Source organism: Epinephelus fuscoguttatus, linkage group LG15 (assembly GCF_011397635.1).
Source record: "Epinephelus fuscoguttatus linkage group LG15, E.fuscoguttatus.final_Chr_v1".
In the NCBI taxonomy this organism is placed as follows: domain Eukaryota; kingdom Metazoa; phylum Chordata; class Actinopteri; order Perciformes; family Serranidae; genus Epinephelus; species Epinephelus fuscoguttatus.
Genome location: NC_064766.1, coordinates 22,798,791 through 22,820,770, shown reverse-complemented (window position 1 = coordinate 22,820,770; position 21,980 = coordinate 22,798,791). Strand labels below are relative to the sequence as shown.

Here is a 21,980-nt window from a genome sequence, read left to right as displayed (position 1 = left end):
TAATAAATTTGTAACTACTTTAATTATTTTAACAAATCAGTATAACTTATTACATTTAATTACTTTTCTGGTAAATATTTTAAACTAGGCATTAAAGCCAAGGAGACCTCCCCGTGTTTATGTGTTTGTACGTACTTCAAGAGATGAAATAATAAATGTTCCATGTCCACTGTGTAATGGCGCATCACAGGACTGAGCAGCACTCTTAATGTGGGAATGAAGGCTGGGAACAATAAAGCCTACCGCTGTGGGAGCACGCACTGCAAAAGTCCAGTGAAGAGCAGAGTAAGGTAAAGGGCAGCATGTCACTCACTGACAGGAGGGACAGTGCGCAGTTGAATCACCTGATATTAAACACATGCTTTGTTCCTGCTTAGAGTGAAGCAATGCAAATTCAAACAAGAGAACTCATACTAACCACGCTCAAAATTTGAACCCATAATGCCACATTAAAGGAGTCTATCTGAGTGTAGAGACAGCTCCTTGTTGTAAGTCATCCTACCCTCAGTGGTGTTGCACTCAAATTTGTCCAATTTTGAACATCAAACACTTTATTTCCTGCGTTCTGGTGAATTTTCACGCACCAATTTATGGTGGAAATATCTTATTTATGTAAGGGAAGACACATAATTCACACAGCAGGTTCAAGATATTAAAATATAATGGAATATAATGCAGTAAGGCTCTCAGGTATTCTATATTGCTTTCAAATATTTATTCTCCCGTAGATCAACATTTCTCGATGATTGATGTTATCCCTGCCGAGTCAACACATATGAGGGTATGATTCACTCTTCAGTCCTCCTTTGTGACTAATAGTTCATATCCCAGGTAGCCAAAATGACTTGGCCCAGCATTGGCCCAAACTGGGTACGCCACAAGACATAATTCAAGCCGCGTCTGGTCACCTAATTGGCTGAGACTTGGGATGAATGACGCTCCGCCAAATAATCTGGCCCCATTCTGGCTACACTACCATCACTGGGCCCTATTAAGAGGGACCTGGCCCAGCATCAGCCCAAACTTGGTTTGCCTGAAGAAACACGTCAGGTTGCCCGACTTGGCTGCGACTTGGAATGAATGATGCCCTGATTATCCATTGTCCTAATGGATATAAAGAATATATGGTTACTTGCATACATGTTTTTTTCGGAGGGGTCTTTTTTGAGTAGGTGGACTGGGGGGGATTTTTTTTGGGACAATGCACATTTGTTTTTTCTATATTTCCATTACATTATATGTTTTCTTTCTGTGAAAATAAACCTTTCTTAATGCGTTATTTGTTGCAAGCTATTTATCAGAACATTCTTACAATTCATGCTTTTAAAAAGTGATGGGTAAAAGGGGTGGGTGATATGGCCCTAGAATAATATCCCGACATTTCAGGGTATTGTTTCAATAGCAACATGCTTGTCAATATGACATATCATTTTTACAAATATATTAATTCAAGAACACGTAATCCAACAAAATAAGTGATACAGTTTTATAGTTTGCTTCAAATATTCAGTAAAAACTAAAATGATGTCTCATTTCTTTAGTTTGTGAACAACAACAGTAACTCAGATTCTGTATACAATATTAATAGTTCAACTAAATAAAATCTTCCACAAATTACACATTTAAACAGCTTCCAAACACAAAAATGTCCCCTGGGATCTATATATATAAATCAACAGGTGATTTCCTTCTTTTATTAAAATCCCAAATGATTGTTTTTTTTCCACCTGGACCTTTATGCTCTGCCATTTCTCCTCTAATCATCACGCTGTAACCTGTGACAGGCTGTTATGATACCACAACTATCACACATTCACATATACAGAGTTTTTTGTTGAGCCGCGAGCATCACGTAGGTTTTCATTACCAAAGGTTTATGACAAAAGCACTTGACGACACTGACTCCCGTGTGTGCACGGTGAGAGAGGAGAGGGAGAGACACTGTGCTGCTGCCAGAGGAGCCGCTGAATGAGTTCCCTCTGAGCGGTAAGACACTAAAAGAGTCTGAGAAGTCCGGGGCTGTTCATAAAACATTCAGGACGCCACAGTTTATTCCACACTACTGAAGCTGCTCCTCTTTTTGGATCCACCGCGGGGCCCGTAATAATTTCGCTTTCAGCAATGCTTGCTGTTCCTGTGTGTAAAAGTATGACGTCAATATGTCAACAAGTCAAAATATTTTGAGTATCACCATATGAATTTTTCATGATATTAAAAATTATTCTGGTATTATCGTGAATTTCATCTATCTATCTATCTATCTATCTATCTATCTATCTATCTATTTATCTTGTTAATGTATAGTCACAGCTATTAAGATCATAAGGTTTGATTGTGACATTCAAAACAAATGTCATGTTTGATAAGGTCCTACTGCACATTCCAGAATAATTCATTTGTCATTACAGGCTGTGTTGTTCTCACTCCATCCTTTCTCCCCTTTGATATCTGTCCTTTTGGCCTGTTGCTAGGGAACAATACAAAATCTGTTTCCAGTCTGGTCTGTTTTTCGGGGATGCATGAGGAAGAACAGACTGGTTCCAGGGGGGGAAAATCAGGGTCGCCAGCTACTGCGACCCAATCTGAGCCACAGAGATTTTTAATGATGGGGTCTGCATGGGGGTTTGGAAGATGAGTCTCTTCACAGCCTGAGCTCTTTGACTACAGGCCTCATCACGCTGCATTACAAGAAAGCTCCAGCTTAGCATATCATCCCCCTCGGGGTGCTGTATTGTTGGAGTCAGGGATGAAAACCACCGCAGTTGCTTGATTATCTCGCTCATCAGGGCCAAGCTTTCTGCCCGAGGACACTGCAGCGCTTTCAGTCAAGATGTCAGAAAACAGGCATTCAAATCCAAAGCACGAGCAGGGAGGTAAAGGTAAGGATATACTTGAAAATCGCAGGGGTAGAAGGAGAAACATCAGTAAAGGAAAGGTTCAAAGCCAAGTTACGTGTACATGTTGAGATTTTTAAGTTTTCAGCCTTACTGTGTCTGCCACATCTCAATAAAAATAAATAATAATGTAAATATGAGAGTGATAGCAAGATATGTAGGACAGATAGTATCAGCTGACCATTCGCTGAACCAATATCCCAGACAGTGATTGTCCAGTCACAGCTTGGAAATCATAAGCTTTGATTTGCTTCAGACACAGAGGTATGCATGGAGCTTTAAAAAGAGTGATATTAGTTTTAAAATACAAAAGCAAAAGTGTAAGGAACAGATTAAACAGTGTGTTTATCTGCTCTAATGTAAGCTGTAAACATTAAAAATTCCAAAGGCAAAGAGCCTTTATTTAGGCCCATGGATATATTATTTTAAGGCAATTAATGTTTGTATCATGGGTTGTTATATATTAATATAGTTGTATTTTAAGGCAGTTATAGCCTGCTGCCAGTGCTGTCTCGAGTCTCCTGATCCTCGTTTAATAATATTATGTTACTGTTAACTTGCAATTACGTGACAATGCATCTCAAGTGTTGCAAAGTAACACAAAAGTAATGGAACATGTAGTGTAACAAATTACTTTCTGCAGGGAGTAACTATGTAAAGTAATGCATAACTCTGTTTAAAGTACGTAAAATAACGTTTGTGCCAAATTTGAGGAAATTCCTCAAAGTGTTTTTGACATATCACTTTAATGACAATGAGACGGACACAAGGTCACGGTGACCTTGACCTTTGACCACCAAAATGTAATCAGTTCATCCGTGAGTCCAAATGAACCTTGCTGCCAAATTCAAAGAAATTCCCTCAAGGTATTTGTGAGCTATACTGTTCACAAGAATGAGACAGACATAGTCACAGTGACCTTGACCTTTACCACCAAATTTTAGTCACTTCATTGTTAAGTCCAAGTGAATATTTGTGCCAAATTTGAAGAAATTCCTTTGGGGAATTCTTGAGATATTGCATTCACAAGAATGAGAGAGATAAGGTTACAGTGACCATGGCCTTTACACTATGACCATGGACATTTGTGCCAAATGTGAAGAAATTCCCTCACAGCGATCTTGAGATATTGTGTTCACGAGAATGGGATGGACTGACAATCCAAAAACATAATGGCCCCTGGCCACGTCTATCGCTGGTGCAGAGGCACAAAAAAATGACTGATTTACAGTTCATAACACTGATGATAGGCTGACTGTTACCCATGAATCTTATGCAATCATGTTAACAAGCTAAAGCTAAATCACTGTGCATAACAATGAGGCAAACCCATTAGCTAACTAGAAAAGCACTCGGAGAGCGCAGACCTCCGCCAAGCAGCTTGGATTTCCCGCCATTTTATTATTTTATCCACTTTACTTCAACTGATGACCACCAAAATTTTATCATTTGTCCCTTCTCCCACATTACTTTTGTGATTAGTTTATCCAAATGGTCCTCACAAGAACTAAGACCTTCACATACTCTGTAATGCTCATGATAAATAGCTTTACCCTGCATGAACAGTAGCCTACTGCTGCTTCATTCCCATGTCTTCTACAGGGTTCAGCTAAAAACATTTAAAAAACAGCTGGAGTTTTAGCATCGGCACTGACTTAAGCTAGCTAGCTGCAGCTGGCAAAATCTGCTCGAGTCATGTGTCATATCAGCTGACAAAATCCATGGTTGTTGGGTTTTGTTTACTTCTGGGTGAAATCAAACCGCCTTTGTTTCAAAAATTACAGAGAATTTCAAATGGAAAATCTGCCTGTATGTGACATGTGAGAACTGAAAGCTTGACAGGCGTAGCAACAGGAGCTGAGGGTTGTGGGGCTCGGTGAACATTCAATTAAAGTGTGACTAATCTTTTATTCAAGTTTATCCCATCAACATGTGTTCTCCGTCTACACAGCCACCTTACAATCCAACAGGTCTGTGATTCAGATGCCACCTGTGGCTCCCACAAGAGCTCCGAATAGAAACATAGTATTTCCACAGTAAGAACAGTCGCAAAATCTTTTGACTGAAGCTTGAGTTCCATAACCTCACAGCCCCCAGGATACCCATTCAAAGACATAAGAAGAATTTCAAACAAAATGTGTGGCTGTCAGCTGAAAAATATAATAGATGTTTTTTTTTTTTTTCTTTTTGGAAATCCCAAAAGCTTGCTTTTGAAAAATTCAAAGTTTTGATCTGACAGCTCTCTGCAATATGTATTTTTACACCACAGAGGGAATTGTAACCTACTTTTAAAGCCATTGAGCGCCACTCGGCTTGGATGGTAGAATCCTCTCCTGCACTGGCACTTGTACTTGTCCAACACAAATCCATGGCCGACGATGGGAGTGCACTAAGAGAGAGAAAAATGCAAAGACAGACAGGTTGACATTAACAAAAAAAACCTCAGTGTTTACAATCGTTTGGTTGCTATCAACAAAAACATCACAGGAGTTTGTTGTATGGGGGCAAAAGTGAGAAGCTGAAGAGGAAATCATACGTGAATGTGCAACAGTGGGGTGGAGATGGAGATCGAGGGGGATGATTGTGTGACTCAGCCAACGCAGCTTTGTTTTGCTTCTTGAATCCAAAAGCAAGTGGGAGTAAAATGATGAAATCCTTTCTGGTATTTAGGATTTCAGACGCAGAATGAAATATCATAGCACACAGTAACAACAGAGTGTTCTCAGCTACACTGTCTGCAATAATGGGCCTCATGCAGCTACATTCTCTTAAATGTCTCTTGTAGTTTCTCTTAATTTTCTGCTAAGAGATTAAATTAGGGAAGACAACTGCACCAAATGTCCTTAACCATCCAAATCTGCTCTTACTCAGCAGTGCTGAATGATGAATCCCACTTAATCACAAGTAACCTATTAGCACAGGTAATGCCCCCTTAACACTGTAATGGCAGGTGTGGTGCCATGTGCAGACTTTGGCAGATGAGTAACCAAGAACTAACTACGAACTGGAGAGAAGCCACCCAAAAAATGCTATAAGAAGAAACACATCCGCAGTGGTGAAACTGACGCACTGTTAAATAAACTTAATTATACAACAGTTAGTTCCGGCCCTGCAATCTGATTGGTCGAGAGACAGTAAAACCGTGATGATATTGGAGTACAACATCACGGTTATTTCACTGTGTATGTATCACTCCGCCTCACAGCTGATTGCAATCAACAATCAAATCAAAACTGACGGTTAGTGTCAGTTAGGTCAGCAGTTGCGTTGTAGGCTAATTGATTCATCCACTGTCAAACAGCCAAAAATATGGATTTATTTCCTAAAATAAGTTTTGAATTGAACTATGAATGGTCATCAGAGGAAGATGAGGGAGAGGAGAAGCTGAATCCATCTGAGCACACATCCAGGTTTGTCAGTGTTTCATCAGCGGAGCTCAATGACTTGGAGAAAAGCAACATACTGTCAGATCAGAAGGCAGAGTCGGCTGTGCCTGTGAAGCGACAGTCCACCATGCAGTCACCAGAGACTTATTTCACCGGCTGCACAATTAATGGAAACGTGCAGATAAATGTGTATAAAGAGTAAGTGCCTGGCACACCTTGTCTGAGTTACATAGCAACGGTGACAGCGGAGTCCTGAGGGAACTATTTTTGTTGGCGGAAGACAAATAAAATGCTTAAATTATCTATTTTGTCTTCATTTTTCAACATTTCTTAATCAGCCTTGCTTATTTAACTGTTGAACTGTTGTATAAATTCACTCCCTCTCGTGTGATATTGCTTAAACAAAGTAAGGCTGATTTTCTAGAATGTCAGTACTAGTATTACAGTAAAATCAAAAACCCAGCAATGGCAAAACATTTGTGATGCTGTAAAGGCTGTATCAGCAGCAGTAGTGGAGGAAGTATTCAGAACCTTTACATAAGTAAAAGTACTCAAACCACACTGTAAAAGTACTCTGATACTCGTAAAAGTCCTGCATTGAAAATGTTACCTAGGTCCGGTGTGTAGGATTTAGGGGGCTATATTAGCAAAAAAGAAATATAAAACAATAGTATGTTTTTCTTCGTGTTTAATCACCTGAAAAATAAGAATTGTTGTGTTTTTGTTGCCTTAGAATGAGCCATTTATATCTACAAAGGCAGCGGGTCCTTGCTAATAGTGATCACCATGTTTCTGCACTAGCCCAAATGAACAAACCAAACACTGGTTCTAGATACGGCCATTTGCGTTTTCACATTTTTACACCAGCCACTGTAGTTAGAGGCTCACTTTCAATGAGCAGCGTTGGAGTTCTACTGATTTGTCATGTAAACTGCTTTATTCAGTGGTTTTTGTTTACTGTTTAAATCACCGGGTCTATTTGTTTTGGAGAAGAAGAGACCTCTCTGGGTAATTCCTTCAGCTTCTACTGAAAACCTCCCAAACATCTGTATGTTAAGTTAATGGAGGAAAAAAAGGTGACCGTACATTAGCATGCGGTGGACGGGATGGCATCAGTGATATGCTGACCATTGTTGGAGATATACTGATTTGTAACTTTTAACTGTTTTTTTTCTTTTTCAGGGAAGAAGAGACCTCTGCAGATAAAACTTCCTTAATGTCTGGATGAGGAAAAGGTGAGCAGATTTTCACTTATCAAAGAAACATGCCACCAAGCAAGACGACAAATAGCATTGTAGATAAACTGATTTGTAATGTGAAACTGCTGTATTCAGTGTTTTTGTAATCCACTACACTTCAGAGGGAAATACTGTACTTTTTACTCCACTACGTTTTAATTTTTGCTCACAAATATTATGAAAATAAGCAAGTGCAGCTGAAACAATTGATAACAAAATTAATAGGCAACCCATGAAGTCATTTTTCATGGAAAAACATTTCATAGTTCCAGCTTCTCAGAAATGAGGACTTATTGTTTTTCCTTTAATTACTTAAATTATTTTTATTCATCGACTAACCGTTTCAGCTGCACATGGTTTGTGTGCAAAATTCCTAATTTGTAAAGTAACTAGTAACTCCAGTTATCAAAAATTGTAGTGGAGTAAAAAGTACAACAATTCCTTTTGGAGTGTAGTGAAGTAGAAGGAGGAACTTGCCTAAGATTAAAATACTCGAGTACCTCAATTCTGGCACAAGATTTGAGTAAATGTACTTAGTGACATTCCAGCTCTGGTCAGCAGAGGGACGCACAGTAAGTGACATTACAGTTAATGGGGATCAGTGGATCAGGTATGGTAGTGTTTCTTTAGCCCACAAATTTTATAATCCAACGATTACAATAACTGCACCCTGAGGTCCACGTGAAGATCATGTTTTCCTTGTTTTGTCAGTATTTCCTGTTCTACTTCACTTCCTGCCCCACCCTGATTGGTTTCACCTGTCCCTCATTACCCGCCTGTCCCTTATCTATTTAGCCCCTGTGCTGCCCTTTGTCTGTTGCCAGTTTGTTCTCAGTTGTGAGTGTGTGTTTTAGCCATTTTCTCTAGTTTTCTCATTGGATTTGAGCAGATTTTTGCATTTTTATTCCTGCTTAAGCCTACTACCCTTGGATACCCACGCCTGCGCCCCCGGGACTGACCTTCCTGTTGGATAGTTTGGTTATGAAATTCATGCATGTTCCTCAAATTCAAAACCTATGTCTTTGTGTTGGACAATTTGTGGACTTTGAAAACAAGTTTTTTTTCTTATCTTGGTAGGAGTGCTCTCGACCACTATTTACTAATTTTACTTTACTTTATTTACGTATTTGATCTTTGTACTAACAAAGAACAAAAAATGGATACGAACACAAATAAGAGAAAATTTGTTGCATGAGACCCAATGTTAGAAAAAAAAAATTGAATATTTGAAGAAGTCACCTCAGGTTCTTGGGAATGGTGCAATATTTCCTGGAATTTTACAGACCAAATTCAAGAAAACACTCTGCAGATTAATAAAAAATAATTGTTAGTTGCAGCCCTCCAGTAATAAAGACAGACAATTATACTATCCAGAAATGAAGAGGAACCACAATGGACATCAAGTAAACATGAGGTCGAAATTACAGCTGCTGCAAAGACATAAACACTGATTGTGTTGATTGTTCTCTTCACACATTCATTAATATTTCAGCATTTCTGGCTCCACAGTACGCTTCAAATGCCTCTTGAGTAAATATTTGCATTTGCAGGGAAATATTGTCAAGATCTGGATGATTCACGGGACCCAACAGTGGGATTACAACAGTTTACCAGTGGAGAGTGATGTAACATTCATAACAGACTAAATAAAGGCTGCAGTGTTTTACAGGCTCTTCATCTATCACTGAAATCACTGACAACACAGCTAATGAACTTGTTTCAATCATGTTATTGAGTCTCCTACATCGTGCTCCTCTGCAGCGTGAAGCAAAAGACGCCCCAGTTATAAACATGTATGGTGTCAGGGGAAATCACGGGGCTTTGCCAAGTAACAGGGAAACTAATTAATATCTAAATTAAGAATTAAGGGTTGTTTGCAGAATTTAAGCGCGCCTGCATAATTCCAGCTTGCATGGAGAACTGCGGGAGCTACATGGGCTTACGTGCCATCTGGAGCGAAAACACACTCAGCGACACTCACACACAGGCACCAGTGTGGATTCTGTACCCTCATGTGAACGTACATATCCCTGTACTAAAATAAAGCTGCAATAAATTTGACATGAACATTCATTAATAGTGCATTACATTGCATGCGTACAGTAAAAACAGTGTATCTCCTCTGGGAAGACTGCTGTGGAGAACAGCAAGGCTATATTTATGCTTCTGTGATAGTCACTGATGGAGTCATTTTATTTTTCTGATTTTCAAAGCAGAGCCCATGTTGAAGGGATGGTTTGGTGTTTTGGGAAATACACTTAGTTGTTTTTTTCCTGAGAGTTAAATGAGAAAATTGATGCCACTTTGTGCTATGAAGCTACATGTAGAGCCAGGAAGCAATAAGCACAGTATATAAAAATAGCGAGGCTAGCTTTCTTCAAAGTTTAGAAAAGGCACCTCTTAAGCTCAGTAATAAACACGTGTCTTGTCATTTTCACGTTTTGTTTGCAGGCGAATGAAACAAACAAAACAAGGTGTTACTTTAGAGGTGTTGTTGGGTGGATATATAATATGGCAGCTGTTTTTCCTAGCTTCACATCTTTGCTGCTAAGCTAACCTTCTCCAGCTATACTAATGTTGCATTCACGCAATGTCGGCAGAATGGGAAGAACAGGAAAACATCCCCTTATCCCGACTTGGGATGCAATTCCAGATGTTACCCCTGTTGCTAGCCTTGCAGTCACACTATTTACTTTTGCTGTTATTTGGAGCAGTTTGGTATCAAGTGAAACAGATTCAACCAAACAATATAGAACTCATTTAGTATTTACTGGATGAATTGTTTAGGGGGGAGCAATTATTCATGCTTGTCTTTCTCTCGTCCACTCTGCGCTCTCAGCTCCCGTGTGTGTCGTCCATGGAAAAACACCACATGCCATAAATGACAGAAAAATGCAGTACAGACTGTTTATGTTAACTACCGAAGTTATAAGCAATTGTTTCGCTTCAGCTCAGTGTGAGTCTCTTGCATCCTGTTGTCATCTTTGGTGCACGGTCCCTTGGACGAGGCCGATAAGATTACTAAGATGATTTACAGTAATAATAAAATAAAACAAAGATCTAAAACATTAAGGACCAGCTTTCATGCAAATATTGTTTTTTAAACTATTCAGCTGGCAAGCATATACACTACATTGGTTTTAATAAATTGAATGTACTTAAAGTGTGCACTGTGCAGCTGTATCATCTAGGAAAACAGAAGTATCAGATCAGGGGCCTCATTTATAAAGGCTGCGTACACACAAAAGCCAAGTTTGGGATTTATAAAAAAGTTTGGGATTTATAAAAAACAAACTTGACGGGAGATGGGAGACTTCGGGGCGAGCGGCTCTTCAGGGACCAGCAAGATCCATTGGCCCATGATGACGAGTGGCTCATGAGCCGGTTTCGATTGCCATGCGCTGTGATCCTGGACCTCTGCGTTGGGCCCGGCACTACAGAGGAGCACCCACAGGAACCACTCCGTGCCAGTCCCTCTGCAGTTGGTAACAACACTCGGTTTCCTGGCAACCGGCACCTTCCAGAGGGAACTGGCTGACAGGTCGGGGATATCCCAGCCTACCTTCAGTCGCATTATGCCAGACGTGTTAGGAGGGATCATTGGTTTGTCACAACGGTACATTAACTTTCCTTACACGGTGGGTGAACAGGCAAACAAAAAAATGCAATTTGCAGCAATGTCTTGTTTCCCCAATGTAATCGGGGCTATTGACTGCACTCATATTGCAATAAGGGCACCAAGTGAGAATGAACCTGCTTTTATTAACCGTAAGCATGTTCATTCCATAAACGTTCAAATCATTTGTGAATGCGAACATGGTGCTAACAAATGCAGTGGCTCGTTGGCCTGGGTCTACCCATGATTCGTTCATTTTAAGGGACAGTAGTGCGGGGCGCAGACTGGAGGCTGGAGCTGTGCAGGATGGCTGGCTTCTAGGTAAGGATTGTTCATGTTGAAACAATGCAATTACACTCTACTGCAGTACCTAATCCACCATTCTCTGACCTTGCAGGTGACAGTGGATATCCCCTTAAACGATGGCTGCTTACCCTGTTTCAAAACCCACAGAGCGCAGGGGAACACCGTTACAACGTGCATCACAGCCAGACGCGCGCTGTTGTGGAGCGGGCCATCAGGCTGCTGAAAGGCAGGTGGCAGTGCCTCGATGCCACAGGAGGGTGTTTGTTTTACACAGAGATTGTGTATTATTTCCATTTCCTAGAGAGACTGTTTAGATCTTTTCAATTAAAAAAAACATCACCAAAATGTTAGACTGTTAAACCTTTGCTGCTGTGTGCCAGCGTCTGGAGGTGATACAACGCATATAACAAAAACACACAAGAGGTACAGAAATTATTTTTTATTTACCAACTGTTTAAGTGTGTCATTTACGTCTGTTAAGACAGTTTTGATGTCCCGCAACTCCTTGGCCACCTCGTTAATTGCAGTGATTGTGTCCCTCTGCACTTGCAGGACTGCATCTGTCAGGACACGGCCACTGCAGGAGGGCGCACGAGGTGCTGTGGCGTCTCTGGCGTCTCCAGCCTCTCTAGCCACAGGTGGAGCATCACTGCTTGAACACCTGGGGGCTGCAAAGACAAATTATTCAACTTTAAATAAATTCAACTTTTGTGAATGACGTGTCAATTGTGTTTGTACTGTACATGTCCATTTTATTGTAATTTCAAACAAGACATACACTTCTCTGCATCATCCAGTGCTTCTGGCACATTTGGTGCTGCTGGCGCATCTGTGTCCCCCTCCGCCTCCGTCACCACGCCACTTAAGAGGGACTCGCCGATTATCCCCGCCAGCTTCTCATCTGTAGGGGTGAGCTCTGGTGTCACCTTTCCCCTACCAGTCGCACATACACTTCTTCTGTGCAGGCCAGGCGCTTTTTTGCCTCCACTTTTATGTCTGACCATTTCTTCTTTATTTCAGCCGCAGTCCGGCCCTCTGAGGCAACGTTGCTGACAGCATCTGCCACATGCTGCCACTCTTCTGCCTTTTTGGCATTAGTAATGTCCGTGCTGTGCCCACCAAACAACACAATATTTCTTTTTCCACCTCATCTACAAGAATTTCCACTTCACATTGCGTGAAATTTCGTTTCTTCAGTCTCGGTATGAATGAATATGTACCAAGAGTGTTCCCCCGACCTTTTATAGCCACATATGGGCGGGGCAAGGCGCTCCCTCAGGTGCGCCAACTTTAGAGTTGATTGTGATTTATAATTGAAAACAAGTGTAGGACATGCGTGCGCACTGTGTTATAAATCAGGTAGTTTTTGTGCGCACGCATTTCCCGTGTTTCTTCCATACGCTGTTTGTAGTGATCTTTCCTACACACAGTTTTATAAATGAGGCCCCAGGACTTGGTATTGGCAGATGTTCATTCATTCATCTTCCCTAACCACTTATCCTGTTGGGGTCATGGGAGGGCTGGAGCCTATCCAAGCTGTCATTTGGGCAAGAGGCTGTTCACACCTTAGACAGGTCACCAGACTATCACAGGGCTGACACATAGAACCATTCACACTCACGTTCACACACACGGCCAATTTAGAGTCACCAATTAACCTGCATGTCTTTGGACTGGGGGAGGAAGCCAGAGTACCCGGCATGTTACTGCAAGTGTTAATAGTACATTGCTACATATAGCTACATGCTAATGTCAGGGAAACCGTATTCTTGGTTGCTGATATTGTTCTCCATTTTTGGATCACATTTCTGCTGAAACATATTTCAGTTGTGAAAATTTAAGTTTGAAAGCTTTTTCTTTTTCACGGTAGAAAGTGCCGCTATACTCTGGTACAGATGGTCCTCGGCTTCAAGTACACTGCTACATCTAGCTGCATGCTAATGTCAGGGGGTAATCTGTAATTATGGTTGCTGAAGTTGTTAATTTTTTCCCAATATCAGATCATATTCCAACTGGAACATGTCTGGTTGTAGAGATTTTGGTTTAGAAGCTTAATTAGTGACTTTGTTAGAAATTGTTGTCATGTTAGAAAGTGCCACTATACTCCATTACAGTCACTGCCCACCTGCAATGATGCTGCAGAGATGCAGAGGACCCAAAATCACTGAACACTCAGAGTAGATTGGGCCTTTTTGGGAGGGCAGCCTTTAAGAGTCAGGTGCTACAATAGAGCATCACAGAGGGTGAATACAGGTGTTCCAGCACAGGCAATGTGAGGAAAATAAAGTGTATTTTAAACACTGAAACATGAACATGTTCTCGTAGAAAGAGACGCTGGCTTTGCAGTCATTTTGCCATCAATTTCTTGACACTGCTGGAGTCGTTTTCACTTAGTGTGAGATACCATCACTGTCAGATACATTTTCCAAGTTGGTTGCTCATAATTTCGTCTAAACAATAAGACATAAATGCAGCATTAGCATATACGTCTAAACAATAAGACATAAATGCGGCATTAGCATATACGTCTAAACAATAAGACATAAATGCAGCATTAGCATACAGACATGAGAGTGGTATTGATCTTCGTATCTAACTCCTGGCATGAAAGCAAATAAGGGTCGTTCTCAAAATGTCAAACACATTATCTAAAAACAGAATGTGATTGCTTTTTGAGAGGATTTGAAATCAACTGCAATGTGCAGATTTGTAGAAAAAGACTCTGCTGCAAAGGAAATGTTACTAAACTAATTTATTTAAAATATCATTATTATATTTGGGAGCATTTTATGCCTTTAGTGCCACTAGAGCAAGAGCAGAGAGGCAATAAAGGTCCCTAGTCGGACTCCAGGCGGGGACATTGCGGGTCATGGTTGGTGTCTTACATAATCCCTAAACCCTAACAAACAGATTTTGACCATAAAATATCCCCACCATAGCAGACTCACCACTTCTGCCTGCAGCATGATACATTAAACTGATATTTTGCAATCCATTTCCTGCAGAGCTTTGGTATACCATGAAAAAAGGGACAGGAAATGTGACCAATAAAACCTAAATCCAATATACAACATATCTGAATTTGGTATTTCGGCGGTACTCTCTTTTAACTCCATGTCATTTTTGATAAGACTTATTTTTATGTCTTTATTTTTCTCAAGTGGAAGAGTTAATGCTAAAGCCTCCCGCCGAACTTCTGCACAGATCAGTTGTTTTTTTAAAGCTGACAAACAGCCCCAAATCTCTAAACTGGGAAGTAGCAGCAGGAGGGATGAGCTGCAGAGGGTATAAGTGTCTGAACTGAAGTGCAAATGGTTGACAGAATAAACAGATGCGGTAAATCATTGCTCCAGTGTTGCACCAGTGAAGACAAGCAGGCCCGGGAGTTATGATGCATGTTTCCACTTTTTGGAAGAAAGAATATTCATGTCACACCTTAGAGACTCCACCTCTTGTTTTTAATTTTTTTTCTTATGAGTTATTTAAGATGTAAAATGTGTTGGATGGGGATCCTTAAAGCTATTTTGGGTTTAGCTGTGAACAGAAGGGCAGACAAAAAAACGGGACAAAAATACAAGCATAGTGTTTGTAATGTACAAAATATATTGTTGTGCGTTTCATCTGTTTTTATCAACCCTTGAATTTTTCTGCCTCTTTCACCTCCTCATTAGAATGGCAGCTGAAATTCAATGTCCTGATGATTTCACATTCACACACAGACAATGTGATGCTACCAAACAGTTTGTGTATTTACATCATAATTAACTACACAGCAAGACTACATATGTTAGGAAATTTTTTAACACTTTACTTGAAGGTATCTACATAAGGGTGACATGACACTGTCATAACTATGACATGACATTGTCATGAACTTGTCATAAACATTATGTACGTCATAAACGTTTATGACTGCTGTCATTAAGTGTCTTTCCGTTTCTGTAATGACAAGTTGACATTGTTTGGGTTGTCTTGATCATGACAACTTGACATTAATCAAAGTGACATTACCAGAAGTTGTCTTTGTCATGACAAGTTGACATTAAATTTCTTTGGGATGTCCTTATTATGACAACTTGACATTAACCAGGATGACATTACCAGAAGATGTCTTTGTCATAATAATAATAATAATCATTATGTCACCTTGTCATAAACACAAAAAGAGGTGCATTTCTTGTAAATGTCAAGTTGTTATGACAAAGACATCTTCTGGTTATGTCATCTTGGTTAATGTCAAGTTGTCATTATAAGAACATCCAAAACAAATTTAATGTCAAATTGTCATAACAAAGACAACTTCTGGTAATGTCACTTTGATCAATGTCAAGTTGTCGTAATCAAGACAACCCAAACAATGTCAACTTGTCATTACAAAAACTGAATGACACTTGATGATAACAGTCATAAATGTTTATGACATGTACATAATGTTCATGACAGGTTCATGACCGTGTCAGGTCATAGTTATGAAAGTGTCATGTCCAGGTATGAAAATGGGTCAGGGGTAAAAAAGGTGAGAGGGATACAAGACCCGGCACCTGCTAGGGGGTCCTGGGGTTATGCTCCTCGATTGTTTTTTTGGTGTAAAAATGAGCTTCCAAATGCTCATATCTGATTTCTTTTAGATTTACTCTAGTGGTGGTCACATGCAGAATTACAAGATTGCACAAAAACAAAAATATGAATGTATAACTAAGTGCAAATAAAGTATCTTTACATGTTCACATATGCTGTATAAGAGACGAGACCAGGGGCGGACTGGGTCACAAATTCAGCCCGGGGCATTCAGCCTGGGGTATTCAGCCCGGGGCATTCAGGCACACCGGCCCACACACAAGTCCACACACAAGCCCACACACCGGCCCACACACCGACCCACACGTTTCTACCTATAATTCTCTATATGGTTGTACACACTACACAAACGCTGTCCTCAGAATCAACTGCCTAAGAAAATCAGCAGTTATTGTTTAATTTCAGACTATAAAATAAATGCAATAATGAACTGGCCACAAATGGCGATGTGCTTATTATTTAACTTAAAATAGGAGCATATGACTCTGTCGTAATGCACCTAATTTTACACACAATATAATTGTCTGCCCTTTTAGTCAACTTATTACTACAACAAAAAAATCCCACTTAATACTAATAAAAAGGTTTTCCTCTGGCTAAAATGTAATGCATAGTAGGCTATGCCTTCACATTGCACCTGTCATATTTCTGGTCTCATCCCCCTCCTCATCACGACTGGGGTTAGTCTGTCCCTCAGCTTCATTGTCCTTTGGACTGGGAGCACCAACTAACGTTAATTGCATGCATCCACAGGAAAAAAAGCAAGCACATATTTTCTTTTAGTACAGGTTTAAATTATAATGACCTTATGCAATACCTAGCAGGCTAGTTGGCTTCTTGAAACGGATACCTAGAAGAAAAAAGCAATTTGCCAAAGCCAACCTTGCTCATTACACACTCACGAATGTTAGCTAACGTTAATACACGTGCTTTAATGGCACTGTTGGCTCCGGCTCCAGCTCCGTCGTTAGCAACACCAGCAGCCTCAGCCCGTCAACCAACGCCATGGCCAAACAGGTTGGTTATTTTGGAGCACTTTGCTACCTCTTCTTGTAAAGATTTAAGTTTTTTTAATGGTGCTAAATGACGACTATTAGTTGACAAGGAAAATTCTTAGTCGGGGGCAGCCCTAGTTGTTTGTATATTTTAGTCTGGGCAAAAGTGGCTGACAAAAATAGAGCCACCGCTCAGAATGACCTACAAACATGATGTGAGCATTTGCAGTGCATTTAAGAGGCGAAAAAATATATTCCAGAGGAAATACCCATATTTTACACCACGTTTAAAGAGTTAGTAGCACATTTTAGGATATTTCCTTCCTGACAGAATGAGCTACCCTACTTTTAAGTACACTTACAGCGGTAGTAGTCCAATCCAATTGATCTGTCGTTACTGGTGCGTCACTCTGATGTTTTCAGAAACATAAATGTTTTTTAAAGTGACACAACATATGAGCTGGCTTTATTATCAAGAGGTGGAGGGGCACGTGGATGGCAAGTCACCTAAGTTAGTCACCTGCCAAGTTGCAGACCACTGCTCGAGAGTCAGACACAACAAAACCAGTTGGTATTTGGCAAGTCATTGCTGTGTTCCAGCGGCTTTTTAGGCACCAAATGTGGGTGTTTTTTAGCAGCCCACCACTGTTCAGTTTAGGACTAGCTGTTACAATCCTTTAATGCACATGCTTGAAAAGATGAGTGGGAGTTATAGTGCCGTCTGGGGGTTTCTGAGTTGGAGCCAAAAGGTTAAGGTTACATGGACTGAAAGGTAGGAAAGAGCACAGTTAGACAGAAAAGTAATAGGAACAAAAGCAGCCAAAGAGAGACGTCTATGTGGACAGAACTCTCCCCCGCCGGACTGGGCCCTACACTCTACCTCCCCTACTCCCTCATTTTGATAAGGGAAGAGAGAAGAAACTAACAAGAGAAAAACCTACCTAACTTTAATCAAGGTAGAGTTTAACTGATCAATTCCTTGTTGCTGCACATAATTAAAATTAGTGATAGTCGGAGCCATCCTTGGGGCACTGGTGGGGGTTTAGGGAGGGTAAAAGCATCACTGAGGTCATCAGGTGGGTACTCTTCTTCCTTGATGTTTCAATGATAGGCCCACAACACCTCCAGAAGGCTCATCGGCAACACCTGGCATCCCAGGTTTGCCCCCCTCTGCTTTTATTCCCTTGAAACTCTGCTGTTGTTAGTGACATCTCGGGGGCCCAGGTGGTGTCTCTACTCTTATTCCATAGCCACCAGTCTGCCTGTTTATTTTCCAGGTGCCTGTTTGGCTGTGCCAGAGAAGGCTTTGATATAATGACGCTGGGCTGGGCCTCAAATTCCCATTTCTTTAAGCAGTCTGTGCCTAACCCTAACTACACCACAAACACGGCATTGTTTAAAGTTTCAACGTATCTGCCACTAATTAACATGCAAATGTAAGGTATCTGTGGTTGTATGTGGAAACATACAATGACACAACATGAATAAAAACCCGAGCATAAAAAAACAAATAAAATAACAAAAACAGAAACCGAGCCGCAGCAAGCTGCAGCTCATGTACTGCTGGAGCAAATCTGTGCACGTGTGTGAGTATTTGTGCGTATTCTGTCTCTGGAGATAAGCATACCTGTGAAATTAAAGTCTACAAAACACAGGACGAGGGCACTGATTTGAGCTGCAGCCTGACCATTTTTTTATTCCTTCAAACGAGGATGAATCTGGGTCTGGGCCAGGATGTTTCTACCTCTCTGAGTGGAGGAGCAGGTGGCGAGCCGAGGACTCAGCCTCCCTGAGAGCCTTGAACACAGCTGGAGTCCAACTTTGAAACTTTGAACATCTGCTAGGCAGAAAAGATGAGAGAAAGATGGACAGGTGAATAGATGTATAGATAGATGGGTAGATGTATAGATAGATAGATAGATAGCACACATACTCTATGGCAAATTGAGGAACCTCCTGACAACAACACTGACTCATCTCTGTACTCACGCTAATACAGACATAAACATACACCACCAGCATTTGTTATGAACCTATTTTCTGCTTACTCCAAAGGAAGTGGAGACTCATTAAGATAAGACATACCCAGGGCCACTGAGGTGGGCAAGGATGAAATATGATGCCTATTTTAGACCGTTATTGGGCTGTGTGCACCCGATTCGTTGCATTTATTAAACTTGTCTGCGCTATCACAGCAGAAACAGTTTTTGGTTCCCAGGTGCATTTTAAAATGCAGAAAATAAGAGTGTCAAATAAATAAGTGCACCTGACTTGAATACCCCCTCTAATTTCAACCTTGTGCGAGAGGAGTAACACTGTTCTTTCCAACCCGGCCACATTACTTGAGCCCCTATGTCTCTCCAGAACTAGTCCAAGTACAGCTCTCACAAGTAAAATACAGGAAACATGCATGTCGCACAGGAGATTGACAAGGACCATCAAAACTAGATAAATGCCACCCAATACCCCTGAACTGCCTCACTAGCACACCGCTCCATATGTCGTCTATCATTGCTGCTGCTTTCTCGAGCAAAATATACACACTCACGCAGCAACACACACACACACACACACACACATCTAAAGGCAGTGGGTTTAGCGGTGCCAAGGCCGGCCTCGCTTTTCCTCAGCCACTATGAAAGGGCTATGAAACGGTCGTTTGACGTGTCTCCGTTTGATGGATCACCTTCATCAGACCGCAGGCTGGAAGTGAGAAAGTATTTTATAATTGCACCTTACTTTGGATGCAGTGGGGGCTTTTAATTCCAAGTTTTTTTTCCAACACCTGGCTGGCAGGGCTCAAGGTTGCATTGTCAATCACAGGGAGTGCAAAAGACTTATCTTTTCAGCCTGGGCAGAGGATGTTTAATCACAGAGCCAAGACCTGATCCTTGCATTTTCTCAGACCTTGTTTCGCTTATAAATGGCACTTGATCATTAAAGTATTAATTTATGGGGGGAGAATACCCGAGCATACTTTGATAATGTGATTGTAAATGTTAACAGTTTGTGTATTTTAACCCTCTGTGACCCACATCAACCCATTTTTGTCTTTTTTTGGAGGGGGACATGGGATGTTTATTGGGCAATAGCAGGCCAACACTACATGCCCCATGGAAGTGGTTTACATCATCTGAAAGCTGGGAACCTGAAGATTAATTTGAGATGCAGCTCAGCACTGTGTGTCAAAATGTTGTCATTATAAAATTGTAATATGTTTCAGACAATATGTTTCAGATAGGCACCTATTAAAACTTTGAAAGATTAGAATGTCGAACATTATGATGGAAGTATATGACAGCCATTCCTTTGTTCAATTATGTCTCATTAGTATTTGGGTTGATATTATTGGCTACACAGTTTTGGGTGCTAAATATAAGCATTATGAACACCAAGACTTTGAGGAACACCGAGGAAAAATCCATGCTGTGATTTGTTATCAAAAACTTTTTGACATTTGTAGATTTCTGTATGAATTACATTTCTCTGCGATTGGATGGCGAGCACTTCTGTCCTCGGGATTGCTCACAAATCCCGCTTATTGACAATAAACCCATGACAGCCATACATCCACTGAAGGTCTGCAGTTTGTGGCTGTCAAGTTTCATGAGGCTGTGATTATCCCAGAGGTCACAACAGGTCATTTTATACAGTGATGTAAAGTTTCTAAAAATGGCCTCAAAGTGACAAAGCGACTATGGGGACTAACATCATAACACATGAATATAAAATGGGCTCGATGAATTCACTCCAGTTTCAGCTTTCCAGTCATACCCAATTTATGTAATTTAAAGACTGTTTAGGGACTCCAGCATACATAAATATCCAAATACAATAGGTGAAAATAATACGTAGATATGGTGGACATGTCTGTAAAGGGGAGACTCGGGAACCCATTTTCAATGAGATATCATGAGGTGAGAGGTTAAGGGATCTCTGTGAACATGGACATGCTGTTTGTCCCTCACCAAATTGTAGCCTAACTATGGAGCGTTATTTAACCTCCTTCCTGAGAAGCTAGCATGGTACAGTTGGTACCATTAGCCTGCTACAGCTTCAGACAGGAATGTTGGCTGGGAATGCCAGCAGCCTGGAGGGTCTTAGAGCTAAAACTAAGCATTTAGGGAAAAAACACACAGGTGCCCTAATTTTCTGAGTACACACAAACGAGAAAATTTTTTTTAAATCAGACTGAATTTCCATTTTGTTTCCTTTTATTCATTCAGCCTGACATTGCATTTGTTAGCCAGTTCATGTTTGTAAGTTTTGTTTTGTGCTTACCGATTAGTCAAGGTTGTAAAGGTTGAAAAGCGATAAATGTCAAAGAAATATGCTGATTCACCAGTTGTTCTTAAAGTTGACTTAAAAACAAACAACTTTGTCAATCTCATCCATGGTTGCTGCCATTTTAATTGGCATTTTCTGCCAAAATACGGTCCAAACACGGTCTCTTCTGGTTCCAAAAAACCAAGACTGCGACAGCTGAAATACGAAACTCGAGGCTTCAAAAAGGGAGTCCACAAATCACTGGGTCACCTCACAGTAGCTACTTCCATTTTTTATACAGTCTATAGGAGCCTAGGTTATGGGCTCTATTGGTTTGCTTTTGTGATCTCCTGAAGTGATGACATTGTAAATGTGAGATGCCTAAATTGTCTACAATGTCATTATTTAATATTTTGTCTTGTTTTTGCATTTTGTGTTGACCCCAGGAAGTGTATTTTTACTGTGGTAATGACTGATGGGCATCCTGAAGAAAGAATAATGTTCAGATTTACCAAGATCACATAGTAATAAAATAAAAAGTAACTGATTGAGGTGGGGGTAACCCAGCAGCTCTTGTGTTCTGCAAGTTAAAATTATGGAGTTCGTCAAAGGAGTTAAGTGCCATTAAAGAGAGCATGGATGGGATATAATGGTTTCAGTCCCCCATCAGACAGGGCTGTTTTATGGCGAGGTAAAGTAGT

At 40.6% G+C, this 21,980-nt stretch overlaps 1 protein-coding gene across 1 annotated transcript in view; it reads right to left on the bottom strand.

Moving 5' to 3' along the window:
- Positions 1-21,980, bottom strand: part of LOC125901564 (probable G-protein coupled receptor 158) — a 136,262-nt gene that overhangs the window by 60,935 nt on the left and 53,347 nt on the right. The window contains exon 3 of the mRNA XM_049597251.1: positions 5,181-5,283. Within this exon, the coding sequence (XP_049453208.1) occupies positions 5,181-5,283 (103 nt within the window). The remainder of the gene's footprint in view (positions 1-5,180; positions 5,284-21,980) is intronic.